Source organism: Gossypium hirsutum, chromosome D13 (assembly GCF_007990345.1).
Source record: "Gossypium hirsutum isolate 1008001.06 chromosome D13, Gossypium_hirsutum_v2.1, whole genome shotgun sequence".
Taxonomy (NCBI): domain Eukaryota; kingdom Viridiplantae; phylum Streptophyta; class Magnoliopsida; order Malvales; family Malvaceae; genus Gossypium; species Gossypium hirsutum.
The window spans coordinates 51,387,501-51,404,463 of NC_053449.1; the positions used below are offsets into that span (position 1 = coordinate 51,387,501).

Genomic DNA, 16,963 nt, shown 5'->3' on the forward strand with positions numbered 1-16,963 from the left:
GGGTGAGGATTTGATTTTGAGACATTAAGGTTTTATAATTTAATGATGTTGTTTTGGTTATGGGACAGCGCGTTAGCCATCTCTAATATAATTCGACCGTTGAGAGATTTTAAAAATGTTGGAGAGAAGTTCACTACCGTTACCTGATGGTCACCTTTCTTCACATGAATGACAAAACTTTGACTATTTAAAACTCTCTTTGAAGTCTTATCACTGAGATTAAAATGTTATTCTTGAAAAAAATTCGAAAATACTGAATATATTTGTTTCAAACATATACCTACTCAAGTAGAGGCTCCGAGCCATGCTCCTTAAAATAGTAAATTTTTAATTTAGATCTTTTATATAATATATAAAATTTTAAATTAATAATAGTAAAATTATACTTTCACCACTTTAAAAATGTTAAAAATTTAATTTTACCCTTTAAAAAGTATAAATATATAAACTATTAAAATGATAAATTTATATTTTTATTATTATAAAAATATATAATTTAATTCTGACTTCTAAAAAATTTCAAGCTCTACCTAATATACTCAATTTTATATATCATTAGGTTTTCGTATCTAAACTTATTATATACCTAAAGCAATATATATTTTATATATACCCAAACATTCATAATTTAAGTTAATTAAATTTTGACATATTCAAAATTTTCAGGTCGAATTTTTACACAAAACCCTAAAACAATATGCTATCTGTCTCAAAAAAGATGAGATTTGCACACAATAAAATTAAAATTCATATAACCAAATTAGTATGGAAAAGAATATGAACATTTTTCATTTCATCTGTACACAAGAAACTACAAATTCATATCTTTCATCGATGAAAGTATCATAAAAACCTCTATAATAAAAATCAAATTATATTTTACTCCTTTCAAAAAAAGGGCAAATTAATCCTTACACGTTAAGTTAGAGAGCAAATTAATCCTGTTAAAAATTTTATCCATTTTTATTATTAAAAATTAATATTTATACATTAACATGGCATATATATGACATGTCACGTGTCATTGTCAAATTATTCCATCAAGCACACCAATTTTTAACAGTACAAATAAATAAAATTTTTAATATAAAAGATTAATTAAATTTTTAATATAAAAGATTAATTTACTTTTTGATCTAAAATGTACAGACACAAATTTACCCATTTTCTGAATAAAATGGACAAAATACAATCTAGCTACTACAATAGTCTCTATAGTACTTTTGCCCACTTACAATAGAAGAAGAATATACACAACCCTAAACCCAACTATTTGAAGAAAAAAAATAAAAGGGGTCTCAACTCCACAAATTCCTGTCTATGTACATTTGGTAGATATACAAATATATACCTCTCCCTCCCTGCCTCCATGTCCATGGACTACACAACTGTTTATATTTGTTACCAAAAATGTAAATAAACTGTACCTGAGAATGGAAACCATCTATGATGGTGATTTGCCGCAATTTTGTAACACTTTCCCTCGATTTGGCCACCATTTTTTTTGTGTTTTGTCTGAATCTTGATGTCTATGCTTTCGGACTATGGCCTTAGTTTCCTTTAATCTCACCTTGTAATCTTTCTTCCATGCCCTGAACCTGCGCTTCAGTTTCCGTAGTTCTTCGTAAGAATTCATGTTAGAAGCAGGTTGGGTCGTTTTGTTTATATCATCTTCAAAACTTTGTTTCTGCTGCTCAAATTCCTTTACCAGACTGCTCACTCCATTTTCTCTCCCCCCAACCTCTGCCATAGCACTGCCTTCACTCTTTTTGGCTGCAGCAAGACTTGCCTGCAACAAGTGCAATTCAAATCAATACACATCTAAGTCATTGTAACTAGTAATGGTAATCTACATGCACACAAACTCACTTGCAGGGGTGCAGTTTGCTTTCGCAACATCTCCTCCGTTTTTTTCATCTTTGCTTCAGACTGCTGTAATTGCTCCTCCGTTTTTTTCATCTTTGCTTCAGACTGTTGTAATTGCTCATCCATTTTTTTCATCTTTGCCTCATACTGTTGCAATTGCTCCTGTAATGTGGCATTTTCCTGTTGTTTTTGCCCCAAACTTGCTTCAGCGTCAACAACTCTTCTTTGAAGCTCTGCCATTGCTGAAGACTGCTCATTTGGTATGTCCTGGTCAAGCCCAAAAAGAGGGTCATATTTAAGTCCTTAGGCCCGGAAAGAAAGAAAATATCTTTAGAAAACAGCATGTTATGAGAAGAGAATACATTTGCTTCAGAATTTTCTCTAACCAGCTTTTGTTTAGATCTCAACGGTATCAATTTATGCGAGTTACTGAAATGTTTCCTGACCAAACATCCACGAATTACTGCAGCAGGCAAAAACATGATAATGGTAAGAAAGAGAACTATAGACAACAGAACCCACAAATTTAGATAGCACAAAAGAATTTACCAGATTGTAAACCTATGATTGCAGTCAACAGTGTACTTCCCTTATTTGCCTCATCAGTGTACTTCCCTTGGAAATTTTCACCATATGCAACAACACAAAGGAAACATCCCATCAATTGATAAGACAAAAGAATGTAAATTACCAAAATATAGGTAAAAATACACATAAATCTACACTTTCAAGCCTCTAGTATAAAAAGGCGCTTTGAAGATGAAGATGTATAAAGATGGAATCTAAAATGTCATGCAGAAGAAAACCCAATGCATGAAACAATGTTAACTTCTGACTGGATAAAACAACATAAATGTTAGAAAACAAGCAATGGTTTTGGTAACACCTGTTTGCAACACCTGTTTTCTCCTATCCTCCAATACACCAATCTGCAAGCAAGACAGACATAACAGCGTCAAAGAAACTATTATACAAAACTACAAAGAAAATGCAATAAGTTTGTATCTCCATTCTCCAAACTCAATATTACGGGTACATAAGATCAGGTGGAATATAAGATTATCTTGTTTGATTTATTTGGTCGGAATATAAGATTACCTCAAAGTAAAGTTTCCTAAATTATCATTATTATAGAATTTTAACTTTTATAAGTTCCAACATTTTTTAGTCTTAAAATTTTCATAAAATTATAGTAACTTAATAATTCCATTTTTATTACATTTTGATTTTGTCATATGAATTCCATTGAACAACCATTGAACCTAATTATGCTAGTTTATTTATATATTTTATAATTGTTTAGTTTAGAGAATTTGGTTTGCTTTTAATATAAAAAGAGAAGTGAAACTAAAATTTCTGATATAAACCTTGAAGTTTTCTGTTCTATTTAATATGGTTTTGGGTTTTATAACAATCTAAGAAGATTGGGATTCTTTTTTTTAAATAGACTAGGTTTTTTTTTAAAATTGGCAATCTGGGTTTGTTCCTAATGTAAGCTATTATAGCCTTATTTGTAAAATTTTATATAAGATAAGAAAACATGGAGGTTTTATTTCCACAAAAAATAAAACCATATAAAGAAAATAATTTCTCAGTTAAAATATGCCATCAATCCTTGTACTCTTCCCAAAATTGAAATTTAATCTCTATACTTTTATCTTCAAAAATTTTGTCCCTTTATCTTTTAGATTTCAAAATTCAAATCCAATCTTTTTCGCTAAATTTGTTGGTGTGCCATTTTGAAATAAAAAAAATTATATTAACTTAGTAGCCATGTAACTAAGAAAATAACTTTGTAATGAATCTAAATTTAACAAAATAATTTTTACAATGTAAACAATTGGACCTGAATTTTGAAATTTGAAAAGTAAAAAGACTAAATTCCTAAAAATAGAAATACAGAGACTAAATTCCAAATTTACGAATAGTACGAGAACTTATGACATATTTTAACCTAATTTCTCTCGGTCTTTTACTATGGCCATTTTAACCTAATCTCTATATAATAATAACCCCCAATCTCAAGGATTCATCAAGAAACTAGCAAATCAGATTATACAAACAATTTTCATAAAAGAAAAAGGTTAATCAAACAAATTCAAATTAATTGTTTAACCCAATATCAAAATTCAAAATTTATTAAAAAAAATTTCATTTTTCAAGAGCATTCTACAAACAATTTTTTAAAAAAATAATAAAAATAAATCTTTAACAAATGCAATAAAGTAGCATGGAGACAAAGGGTAATTTTGTTTTAAATTTCAGATTTAGCCCGAAATCTTAGATAACCTAAAAAAAAGGCCGTAATAAAATTACACCCTATATTACGGCATCTTAACACTATTTAGAAATGTGAGATTACAGGATGGCCGGACTGTTGAGAATCCAAACATTGTGATCTCATTCCGGAATATAACATTACAGACCGTAATGTAAGATTCGGCCAACCACACACTCTTTACAATCAAATATAAACCTTGTTGTCTTAGCAATATATATATAGGCACACACATATGTATTTACACACATGTATACATAAACCTGGTTTCTTAGGCTCCACTTGAAAAAGGATTCTTTGTGATCTCTACATTGACTAATTTGGCTAACATGATTTTTTGCCGTAGTAAGTGAAATTCATCTCCTAGCTCAAGCAGAGTAGAAAATGTAGAAAGTTAGGATAGAACAGGTCGCTGGCCTTATATGAGATCTTAGTACAAACTCTTGATATGAATAGACCAAAAGTTAAGTTGGTTGACTCTTGCAATTATCTATAGTGTCACATAGGTCCTGGACGTGTTTAGGGAAGGTGACACCGAGGTTGAAAATTACAGCACAAATCAAAAAACACGAGAAGAGAGTATAGAACTTACCAGCCCAATTCGAAGATACAGTTTGGTGTAGCCAATTTGATACATTCCAGGGAGCATATTAAATTGTTTTAGAACAGCAACTGAAATACTTAAAGGATCCTGAGATTCATTGGTTTCTAACAGTAGGAAACCATACCTGAACACAAATTACAGGAAGAATCATAGGGACTTAATAAAAATTTTAAAACGAGTCATAAGTAAACGAGTTTTAGCCTCTACCTGTCTGCAAATTCCTGATGTGTCATTCGAGTAGGATATCCAGATCTAGACATTCTAACAGCCTCCAAAACTCCACTACATCTAAGCTGCTGTGAGACAAGATCCTCTTCATACATGCCAGGGAGCTGCTTGCGATTTGGTTTTATGCAGCAAATAAAGTGAGGTTTTGTCTTCTCCAACCGCTGCATTAGTTTGAAGAGTTTACCCTGCAAGTATAGAACAAAAACATCAACATTTACAATGCATGTTTTTATGTTTTATACTGAAGACTAAAATGAGAGAGCTTCTGCAATAAAGAATGGATCACAACTATTGAGTAAATTTTACCTTAAACTTTGCACTGACACTTTGGTTTGGAGAATCCAATGAAGTTGCTGGTTCCAAAGTTTGATTAAGCATTTTAATGGCAAATAATTGTGGCAATTGGCCGTTACAGGATGAAAGAAGTTCGATTAACTCAGGGTTGAGTGAATCTTGGTTCTTCTTCAAAAAGTCATTTGTATCATAGAGTACCTGACAGAACTCTGAAAATCAATAATTTCATTGTATGCCTCGCACATTACCATATCAACAGTATGCAATGCTATTTGAATCAACTTTCCAGAAAGCAAGCTCCGTTGATTGATTCCAGGAATTGCTCTAAAGCTACATTATTAAACTGGATATACATGAATCTTAAGTGTTGTGAAAAGATGAGTAACTGACCTCTCCCGCAAAATGTCGAACACCAAAGACCCTGCCTTTATCTCCTTTGAAGCAAGCCATACCACTGAGGTTTTGCTTCAACTTATTAGCAAGGGTTGCATCATTTGCATCAGGGGAATGCAAATCCTCATCCAATAACGACAGTAGCCCTATCGGTTTCTGCAAAATGACTAGCAAACAAAATACTGACAGACGGCCCACTAACATTTTGCTTTCAATGCAACAATATATTACAAGGAAATAAATTACCTTCTCAAATAAGTCCAAGCACTCTTGGTTGTCTGCAAAATCAACTTTAACCCCATCAATTCCATCCAACTCATACTCCTGAAATTTGACCAAGAGAAGACCCTTAAATGAGAATCCAGCTTAAGAGTATAAAGGTCTCATTCTTCTACAGAACTGCATAGAAATCAAACAGACATATACTATACGTGTAAAAATATTTAAGATGCTAACCTCTTGCTCAAGCTTAAATATGTGCCGGTTGAAGTGCTGTTGCAACCTCTCATTTGCATAGTTTATACAAAACTGCTCAAAGCTATTCTTCTGAAAATGAGGAGGAAAAATCATCAGTTGGAGACACTTACAAAAATATACCCTAAATGGCTAAATAAATGTACTTACCTTAATTGACTCAAACCCATAAATATCAAGGATGCTTATGGACCAGCCAGTGTGCTGTTTGCCCACTTCAAGTAAGTTGTTTATTTGTTCCACAAGCCAGTCAAACAAGCTAGCATAGATGAATTTTGCCAAAGCATCTCTTGCATCAATGGCCTAAGTTACAAGTTGAAATTAGTTCATTATAATGTTGTTAGTGACTGCATCCGAGCAAATATAGAATAGGCTCATGAATAACTTTGTTAACCAAATACAGGACAAACCTGCTGCATTGTAAACTTTTCAACAATATTACCCTCTTCAGTTTGGATTCTACGCGCAGATAAAGCTTCCTTCAGTTCATGTGGTTCACAACCGATCAGCCTGGCAGCATTGATTAAAGCTGCAACAAGGAATAAAACATAGCATCTCAAATAAATTCTTAAAACATAATCATTTTCAGTCTTCAAGGATAAACACAATATATTAACAAGCATGCACTTATATGCAACACAAAGGCTAATTAAGGATTTAGCTTTAAAAAATTCAACAAAAAAGCAATATTAGCATGTAGAAAACTATGATGATGAACATATTATAAGGGCTTCACAGCACATGCATTTTCATAAATTTGTATTTTATCGTGTATGATGAGTTCAGAACAGAATTCCTAATGGTCCGAGACATGTTACTTGGTAGTTACTACAGCATAACAGTTGATGAAATACGTGGAAGATTATTAACCAAAAACAGGTCACTTAAAAGTCCATCCAAAGTAACTCAATAAAGGTTGGACCACGTTCATTGCAAAGCTAGCAAAAATTTTTAAGACAATAAATGACACAGGAGCTTTTATTTTATTATAATATTTTATTGTTCCTGTTTATTATTTAGTTTAAAGTATTAGAAATCTTTTTGGACAGCTAGGCTTATTATTACTTGAGGGTTAAGTCTAAGATTAATAATAAAATCTTATTTGCAAGAAAGCCTAGTAACTTTACTTGAAAGAAAGAAAACTTATATAGATAAGTTGTAGGCTTTACAACCATTATTATTCTTATTGTTTTCTTTGAATTAATAGAAAAACTAGAGGTTTTCTATAACTTTAAGTTTTCTAGAGTTCCATCTTTCCAACTAGTTTGCCGACCCCTAAATCTTTCTTTTGTTACTATTTACTCCCTTAAACCACATCAAGTTTTGGTAGCAGAGCCTAATTATATCCTAGGTTTATATAAGGGCTTGCTATCAAGCAATGGTTGGATGCGTTAGAGATTGAGGAAGAGGAAACCAGTATCGAGAAATGGAATGGGCTGCAATACGAAGAGCAATTGAAGAATTATAGCGTGCAGTTTATGCTTGGCTGCGAGAGGAACAAAAATGAACCTTGAAGGAGATTCCAAAAGGTGTCCACAACCAATTTGACATACTAGAAGGTAGTCTCTCTAATAAATATGATTTTGGTGTGAAAGAAAACTCCTTTCATGATGCTAGACCAGCAAACCTAGCAATACGAGATAGATTGAAGGAGAGGTTGGCGCATGCCCTTGAATTAAACGAGGGTAGAATTAATCTTGAAGTTGCTGATTTTCTTAATAAGATGCATGTGGAAGAGCAAGACTATGATTTGGTAGATCCTATTTATGACGGGTATCCGGAAGAAATTGAGGAAGAATCCTTGATTGTTCGTGATGCATTGACAACAACCTTAGAGGAAGGAGAGGAATGGAGGCGAATTGGAAATCTCCTAGATATGTCAAAGGACACAACATCCAATATGATGATTTTGAAGTAAAAAGAACTGATTCTGTTTCTACAATCAAATCAGATTCTACCAAGAGAAAACTTTGTGCTGAACACAAGAAAAAGCAAGAAAGCCTGAAGGGAAGTAATAGTCAAAAGCTAATGCAGTCTTTTGAAGAAAAACTACTTGCTTTCAACGTGAAAGCTAACTTTCTGAAAGCTGCTGCTAAAAAACCTAGGTTCTGGTGGTTTCAAGTGAAATAGACGGTGCTAGATTATCCTCAAAAAATGAAGAGAGCCTCAATGAAAGAGGCATGAATAAGGACTTTCGGTTGATGGTTTTGCATGACCATCTTCCTTGGCGTCCGAACTTGCATCTTATTTTGATGAACACAAAAATCGATGTTGGTTTGCTCTCTAAACCTTTGCCTAGAACTTATATCGATAAGGGGAATGAAGTAATTTGTAGCTTTCATGATGAAGACCTAATTAGTAATAGGGAGATGGAACTTTTACTAGTTTCTTGTACATCAGTTCCTAGTCTAAAACTGATTCAAGGGCCATTGTTTTTGCTGCCAAGCAAGATCCCAATCACATTGGATATGACAATTCATGTCATGTGCCAATTGCAAGGTATGGGACTTGGATCCCACATAGGGAAGTAAGGGATTTCCTAGTGGGGTTTATATGGACCTAGGCTCTCCAACCTCAATAGCTAGCTTTTGGGGTATGATTCTCCAAAAGCCCATATCAATTGATATTAGAGTCAGCCATCATGCTTCTCAGTTGCAATCGTGCAATGCAAGTGGTGACGCCGACATTGCAGTGTTTGTTCGCCCGAGGCTAGATTAAGCTATCGCAAAGCCAGTTTGTGTGGGCACCAGGGCTGCGGAGCGTGGTGGATTGTTATGTGCCAATTGCAAGGTATGGGACTTGGATCCCACATAGGGAAGTAAGGGATTTCTTAGTGGGATTTATATAGACCTAGGCTCTCCAACCTCAATAGCTAGCTTTTGGGGTATGGTTCTCCAAAGGTCCGTATCAATTCAGTTCTGCTCAAAGGACACCAACATTTAGAAGCGCATATGGGCTGATGAATACATGAAATGTACAATGGTTGAATGATATGAGTCTTTCAAAATTGTCCTGAAAACTCTAGTGATTAGGGAGAATGAGAAAAGGACCATTAGAACACACCTCTTACAAATTTCAGAATGGTTCTTTTACTTTCATTTGCAAGAAATTAGTGGAATTGTTGGGATCCTAAAAGATGGTGATGCATCCAAAAAGAATGTCATGGTTTTCTCATCATAATATATGTTAGAAATAGCTATTTGGGATATGATGGTCCATTTCAAAACTGAATTTGAGATGGAAAACAAGGATGGTGTATCAATCATTTTCTATTTGCAGAAAATCTTTCCAAATGAGTGGAACATCTTTATTGAGAGACTAAACTTTAAAGAGAATGAAATTTGGGAACAAGGAAATAATAAAATTAAAGACCTTGAAACTGTTCAGATGTTCCAAGGCATTTTTCTCGAGGCAGATAGCAAGGATTAGCCAACAATTTTTAAACTGAATGTTTAAAATATTTTCAACTTATCTTGGAAACTATAAGTTGTGTTAGCAAATGAGGACTATTTCTCTCTTGATCTTAAACATGGCTGGATTTCCTTCATTGTTGCGAGAGATAATCTTGAAAAATCTTGAATATGTTGTGATTGTAGTGATTTCTAAAGTAGAAGCTTCTTGACTCGACCATAAGTAATAGAACAAATTGACATGTGTATTCACTGCCAAGCAATTGTATTCTTCATTTTATGTACCACCACCTTGCCGATGAGACATCGCCATCATAGAACTATGTAAGGCTTCTATAAGTTCAGTTCCTTGAGAAATGCTATAATCTCTCTCTCTTGGCCACAAAAAAAACAGAATAATCCTAGACGTATATATCAAATGCATTTTATTTTTCTGAAGAATACCATTATGCAAAGCAAAAACCCATATTATTACCTTCATCATTTGATGCCTCCACATGATTTTCATAATCAATAGCATGAAATGATATATTTCCCAGCCATAACACTGCTGCAAGCATTGCAAATGCTTGATCTTGCTCTCCTTTGCTAATTTGAAAAATATCTAAGGTTTCCTACAGAGATGGAGAAACTATTGCTTAAAAGGCAATGGGACAGACATTATGTGGAAAAGGAATGCCTGCGCTATAGATGGTAACATTAAAATATAGCCTTCTGAGTTACCATAAACTTAAGAAATCTCTGAGCATCATCAACACCATTAATCACCAAGTAGTCACTCTGGGCCAGATAGTTGTACTCGTTAGCCATTTTAAGATTCAGTCTCTCTGCAAACACATTATTACGAAGAACATAAGTAAATTTCGCAGATTCAAGTTATTAAGTTACAGAGTGGTAAACAGTATCATGCATTTATGTCAAGTTAAATGGAAATGTTGAGGGGTTCTGGCATTTTAAAATAGATATAGCACCCATAGCATTTAATTGGTTCAATCTAAAGAATAAAAGACCATGTGGCAAGAATAACTTGAGCAAGCTTGAGCTTTAAATGGTACGATAAAAAAGTTTCAAGAGAGAATAGGTGCAAGCACACTAGCATAGTTCCATGTAGATGAGATAGGGCATGGCCAATGTTATAGAGTCTGAAAAACTATTCTAAATCTACATAAATTGTAAAGCACTGTACAATGAAATAGTACCCCTTAGAGCTTGCGGAGCACCAGCACAAAGCTGATAAAAGATATGGTAGGACCTTTCACCATTGGCCAACTGAACTACTCTTGACTGCTCAAGGGTGACATCAGAAAACATACACATCAAATATCATACATGATAACAATGATAAAATTCATGCAAAGTTTAACTGAGTCAGGAAGTCACCTTTTCCAGAAGAACTATCCAGAAGGATTGTCAGGGAATCAACATTAGCACAAAAATCAGTCAGTCACCGGGATTTATCTAATATCATTTATTACTACAATGTATCAAGTAATACCAGCAATCTTTTCAATTTCAACATGCTTACAAGTTCGAATCTTGGAACCACATATCTTCCCTGCTGCAGTAAAATGAATTTCAATAAGTTTCCCCTGCAACGTAAGTATGTCAGAGTAATTAATAAGACATACTTTCTGAGCTATTGCAGATGTGAAATCAAAAACCAAAGTAGAAACTGTCCACTAAGCTCTGCTAGAGTAGAGAACAATTTTTAAATAAATAAGGGAAAAAACTCACAAATCTACTAGAGTTGTCATTCATAGATGTCTTTGAATTTCCAAATGCTTCAAGTAGACAACTTGTCTGGAGGATTTGACACTCTATCCCAACATTGCCACCTCCAAGGGCAGCTAGGTATTGCACCGCAAATTTTGCCGTCTCAGTTTTCCCAGCTCCACTTTCGCCACTGCAAGATAAATTTATATATAATTCTACAGTTCATAAAACAATACATGTGCTTAAAGACCAACAGAAGTATTACATAACCGTATATAACTAAAAAAATTAAACATCAAACTAACCTTATCATCAGAGATTGATTTACTCCATCTGCAAAATTTTAATTAGACATAAAGAGAACATCAGAAACAAGTTATTGTGACACCACTAGGAAATTTATCACTTGTTTATTGTAACTAAAAGAATGGATTCATTCACCATTCATCATCTCATTATAAGCGTTCTCTGCTATAGCAAAAACATGAGGCTTGTCTATAGCTTTCTGTTTATAAGCCGTGACAATATCCTTCCCATTAATTTGGACATCTTTGAATGGGTTGACTGCAATCAAAATTGGACCTGCTTTACTCTACATAAAGAAAAAATGTATAAATGGAGCGCCACAGAGATATCTTCATAAGTACATGTGCAAGGCTTATATCCCACTTACATATATCATATCACGAGAATATCTATATTTAAGATTGTGAAAAACTGTGGGCTCATTCAAATAACTAAGATGCATGAGATCATCCACACCATCCAGAATTTCTGGGTTTGCAGGAAAGAGGTGGCAGGTAGAGACTTTAACAACCTATAACAATGATATAGTATAGATCACACACCAACCAGCCAAAGGGAGAGACTAATGAACAATTTCAGAAATCATGAAACTTACATTTCCATTGGCAAGGGAGACAAATGATTCTTCCCCTGATGTAGAATGTATAGTTCCAGATACCCACACTCCATTGGATTGCCGACACCAAACACGAAGTTTCTGAAACCAAATCCGGTCACAATAAATAGATTTCTTTTAAAAACAAATAAATACTTCTTTTTGCACTAAATAGATTTGTTATGACCCTCAATCCTATACCATATCATCAAAAACATTCCTAATCAATTATATAAATCTATGAAAAAAAAAAGAACACTTCATTTGACACACACATTACTTTTGGCAATAAAACAATAAAAAATTCATTAAGACAATAAGAAAAAGAAAAGAGAAACAATACTAGACAAACTGAACCATTCTTCATATTCCCATTTCCTAAAAACCCATATTTCCCCATATTCCTACTAATTCACTTCCTTCCTAGTATCAACCCCCAAAAGCAAAGAAAACATAACTTTACATGGATATATCATACATTAAACCTCCAAACATAAAGTAAGAGCTAAAGAAACGTCTTCCTAAACATACTAAAACAAAGTTGATCAAACCAAACTAAATCATACTTCAGATTTCTCGTTTCTTAAAACTCCATATTTCCTTTATGCTTTCTAACAACTTCCTATACAGTCTTAAAACATGGGTTCATCAATTTTAAGCTTCTAAAAACACTTCCTAAGCATACTTAAAGCAAAAAAAACCGAAATACTAATTTCAATTCCCACTTAATACTTACTTTCTCAATAAAATACCCGATATTATCACTCCCCTCCAAAACCCCCGTTTCCTCCACCCTTTCCTCTCCTTCAATTCCTTCCACTGCCACCACATTATATGGCGAATCCACATTCACATCTTTCCTCCTTTTTTTGTTCCAAAAGGGATTCCTCTTCACTCGCAACTCATTTTCTTTCCTTTGCCCTTCACCACCGCTTTCGCTATTAGAATCGGTATTGAAGTTCGGCTGAGCAGACCAGCGTCCCGATCGAATCCTTGCCCTTGATGGTGGTCGAGAAGGTAATGCCGGCGGTAAATCTTTGGGCCAATCGGAATTGTCTCGTAGCCGGAGAGATTCTAACATCTCTTCCAGCGAACTTCTCGCTAGAGTCGTAGGCGACAACATCACTTCCGAGAGGGGGAAAAACCCTAGAACCAATCCAAAAAATAAGTTATTTTTAGATATTCATCATCAATTTCTCGTGTTAAAGGCGCAAAGAGAAAGCCAAAAGAATATCGGAACTGCAAAATTCTTGAGGTGATAGAGAAAAAGAAAATGAGCGGCGAACAAAACAAAGGACTGGAACGTGTCCGATTCTGTTGATAAAAACGGAAATCGAAACTTTGGGGATTAGAATTTGCTAAAATAGAATGAAATGAAATGCCGCGAATTTTGAAAAACGAAACTTTTTATTTTACGAACAATTTTAAAATGCGAAAAAAAATAAATAAGTAGAAAGTTTCTTTAAAAGAAAAGTAAAAAGTTTCTTGCAAATCTAAAAGAATAACTTTTAACAAAAAAACGGCAATAATGAGTTTTTTCCATAATAAGGTAGGACTTTTTTTATTTCTAAAAATAAGATTATTTAGTCAAATAAGGCTACAAATTTAACCCTTTTAACTTCAAAGTTCTTCATTATTTTTTAAATTTCTTTTACATTTTCTTGAAATAATAATAAATTAAATATATAATTTTTCTTTAAAAAATATTACAATATTCATTAGGTTTGCGAAAAGGAACTCGCAAGTCGCAATTGAAGCGCACATTTCAAACCCTTCATGCTCCCTAGAGATCATTCTAACGTGGTAAGACTGACCCATTGCTTAGAAGAGACTCAATGCTTATCTACTTGAATCCTAGTTAAAATATAAATACTCTAATAAATTGTATTTTTATTAGGATAATTATTGCAAATCCTAAAGATAAAAATGTATAAAATTTAAATACCTTAAGACTCTCTTGTTGTAGATGAGAACTAATCTCAAGCATTGATGTAATTCGATCTGTACCGTTGGATCTATGGTAGCTTAATTATAAATAGAACATTTACTCAAACACTGCTATTATTTTTCTTATGATTTTTCTGTTCAATTCAAATCTCTTCGCCTTTTTTAGTTGCTTTCACTTTATTTCGATGGCTTAGAGAAATTCCTTTATGAATTCTCATTTTCGAGAATTAGGTTGACTTAGACAGATTTGAAGTAAAAAAATAGCAATAAGGCACAATTAAAAGTATGTGAAGGAATTCAGTGAACTAATACTCCAAAATCACTTATCTGAGTGAGAATGAGGCAATCTTCTTCTTCATGGATGGGTTGAAGTCGTGGGTTAAGTAGGAATTAGAACGTCATGGGGTCGAGGAACTTACCAAATTCATGATCGTTGTAGAGTCGCTTCTTAAGCTAGGTGTTAAGAAGTCGAAAAAATCTGAGTCTTTCAAGCCCAAATTCAAACCAAAGGGTAATGATGGAGAAGACAAAGGTAAACCAACAAGGAATGACAATGGTAAGAACAAAATTGTTTAGAAAGCTAAGCCCTACAAGCCACGAAAAAAGAAGAATGAGGCATTGAAATGCTTCATTTGTAAAGATTCGCAAATGGTAATAGACAGTTTGAAACGATCTGTGTTTTCTACCATCAAAGAGGATGATAAGCCAGGAAAAGCATCGATGAAGCTTGGTTCGATCTTGAGTTGCGCTGAAGCCAACAAAGGTTGTAAACGAAATAGGTTGAAGTTTGTAAACATCACTCTAGTAGGCAGAGGATTGAATGCCCTTATTGACATGAGCGCTTCAGATTTGTTCATGTTTAAAGACTGTCACACCCCAAAATAGAGCCTAGAAGTTTTGAGGGTAAAATGGAAATTTTAGCTCTAAAGTTCTCGGGAATTTCGTGAATATGGTAAGCGGGAATGTTTTCATCCATTTTTTTAGAAAATTAAATCAATTTTAAAAAAACATGTCCAAAAGACTTTCAATTTTAAAATAAGGACTGCTTTGTAAAAGGGTTCAAATTAGGAGTAGTTATAAAACAATTATACCAAAGTTTTAAAAATCTTATTTCCCTCATCCATCTATATTAAAGTCACATTAACTTCTTCTTCTTTATTTTGTGTTGTCGTCATTTACTCTTCAAAAGTTCCTCTCATTCAATTTTGATTCCCAAACTATATTTCTTTGGTTTTTATCAATACCCAAGCTTAAACCTCCATAGAATTTCAAGAGAAATATCCAAAACACTATAGATTTCTCCATTGTTAATTTTTTGGGTTTTTTGGGTTTTCGATCAAACATTCAGTTTTTCTTCAACTAAGGTAATGATTCGATTCCTTATTAGATTTTGATGTTATTTGATCCTTTAAATTGAGTTTTTTGCCGTTAAATCGCATGTTTTAAATAAAAGTTAAAAATTAGATCGTTAATGGTGGATTTTGAGATTTTAGTTAAAAATATGGTTTCAAAGTATTTTTCAATTAGTTCTAATATAATTAGAAGGTTTCTAAACTTACTGTAAGGTTTCGTTAAAGATTTCTTGAGTTTTAATGAATTTTCGTAAAAATTGCCAAAAGATGTCGAAAAATGTTGATACCATGAATTGGGTAGTTTTGCATAGTTTAAAAGTTGAAAATTAGTCATCGGTGAATAATTAGATGAATGTAATTTGTTTTAGGCAAAAATTATAAGTATAGACCGAGATATTTGGATTTCAAGTTGGTTATTTTAAAATTTTCGATTACTTGAGAACATAGCTTAGGCTTATGTTTTTTATTGTTTAAGGTGGATCCTTGGATGATTTTTGGTTGTGTTATTATGTGGATTATTGTATTGAAACTTAGGATTCATTAAGACCTTCTACAAGTTAAATGAAAGGCTAGTTTAAGCTTTTGACTTTTTGGCGAAAGTGTATTGGTGAGTGTTTGGAATCGCTGCTTGTAGACGCGATTCATTGCGTTAATTGGGAATTTAGAAATAGCATAAACCCCTACTCTAAATTCCGAGTGTAAACTTTGTCATACTTATGATTTTGTATATGAAAATGTGTTGTGAAATTGTGGATTAAAATGTGATATTCTGATATGTGTAATAAGCTTATGATAACTATTGTGAAAAAGCTGCTTGTGGGCATATTATACGTGCCATGTGACAATGAATATGTTGTGATTATAATGTGATTATGCAGTGAAAGGTGCAGCAAACAGTAAGTAATGCGTATGTTTAATAACAAATATTTTGGCCTTGTGAACCTAGAGACCATTGGATATAGTTGGCATGCCATAGGATTGTGAGTACTCACATATATGTTTTATGTGATTTGGGTATTGAGGCCCTAAGACATGTTGGAGAGATAAGGAAATGTGAGCTAAGTTCCATTCAACGGGACATGTTTGGTGTATGGGAGAGTGTTAGCTTTATGCTTCACTTTTTGAGATATGTTTGACTCTATGAGTCTTTTGGTGTGTTGGAGATACGTGTATTCGATGAATGGTGATATAGCCCACTTTTACGTTTCATAGCTCAAGTGTCAAATTATCTTTAAATATGATTATTAGTATTATGATATATGTTTAAATGTCATGTGATTATTGTGTAATGAAGTCAATAGATAATGCATGGACAAATAACACGACACTAAGGTTGAAATGTTGTAATTGTGCTATATGGTTGTTTGATATTTCATGATGATACGTTTGCATGATAGTTTTTCTAAACATTCATTGAACTTGTTAAGCTTACCCACTCCTATTTAAAGATAGTTTTTCTAAACATTCACTGAACTTGTTAAGCTTACTCACTCCTATTTAAAC

The 16,963-nt window shown here is 33.3% G+C and overlaps 1 protein-coding gene across 3 annotated transcripts; it reads right to left on the reverse strand.

Moving 5' to 3' along the window:
* Positions 1–1,098: 1,098 nt before the first annotated feature.
* Positions 1,099–13,682, reverse strand: LOC107920814 (myosin-2). Of its 3 annotated transcripts, none has more exons than XM_016850672.2 (24): positions 12,898–13,682; positions 12,162–12,263; positions 11,934–12,077; positions 11,702–11,852; positions 11,566–11,593; positions 11,282–11,450; positions 11,073–11,136; positions 10,928–10,941; positions 10,747–10,831; positions 10,271–10,374; positions 10,023–10,161; positions 6,548–6,666; positions 6,288–6,440; positions 6,120–6,209; positions 5,910–5,987; positions 5,661–5,819; positions 5,283–5,468; positions 4,956–5,161; positions 4,737–4,872; positions 2,753–2,795; positions 2,416–2,481; positions 2,229–2,329; positions 1,870–2,133; positions 1,099–1,789 (listed from the first exon to the last, which is right to left on the reverse strand). In XM_016850672.2, exons 1-24 carry the CDS (start codon positions 13,282–13,284, stop codon positions 1,445–1,447), a joined length of 3,333 nt encoding a protein of 1,110 aa, XP_016706161.2. In that variant the 5' UTR covers positions 13,285–13,682; the 3' UTR covers positions 1,099–1,444. The 3 variants fall into 3 exon arrangements, with proteins under 3 accessions (XP_016706161.2, XP_016706162.2, XP_016706164.2); XM_016850673.2 differs by having other exon boundaries at positions 2,253–2,329; positions 12,898–13,593; XM_016850675.2 differs by lacking the exon at positions 11,934–12,077 and having other exon boundaries at positions 12,898–13,591.
* Positions 13,683–16,963: the final 3,281 nt, after the last annotated feature.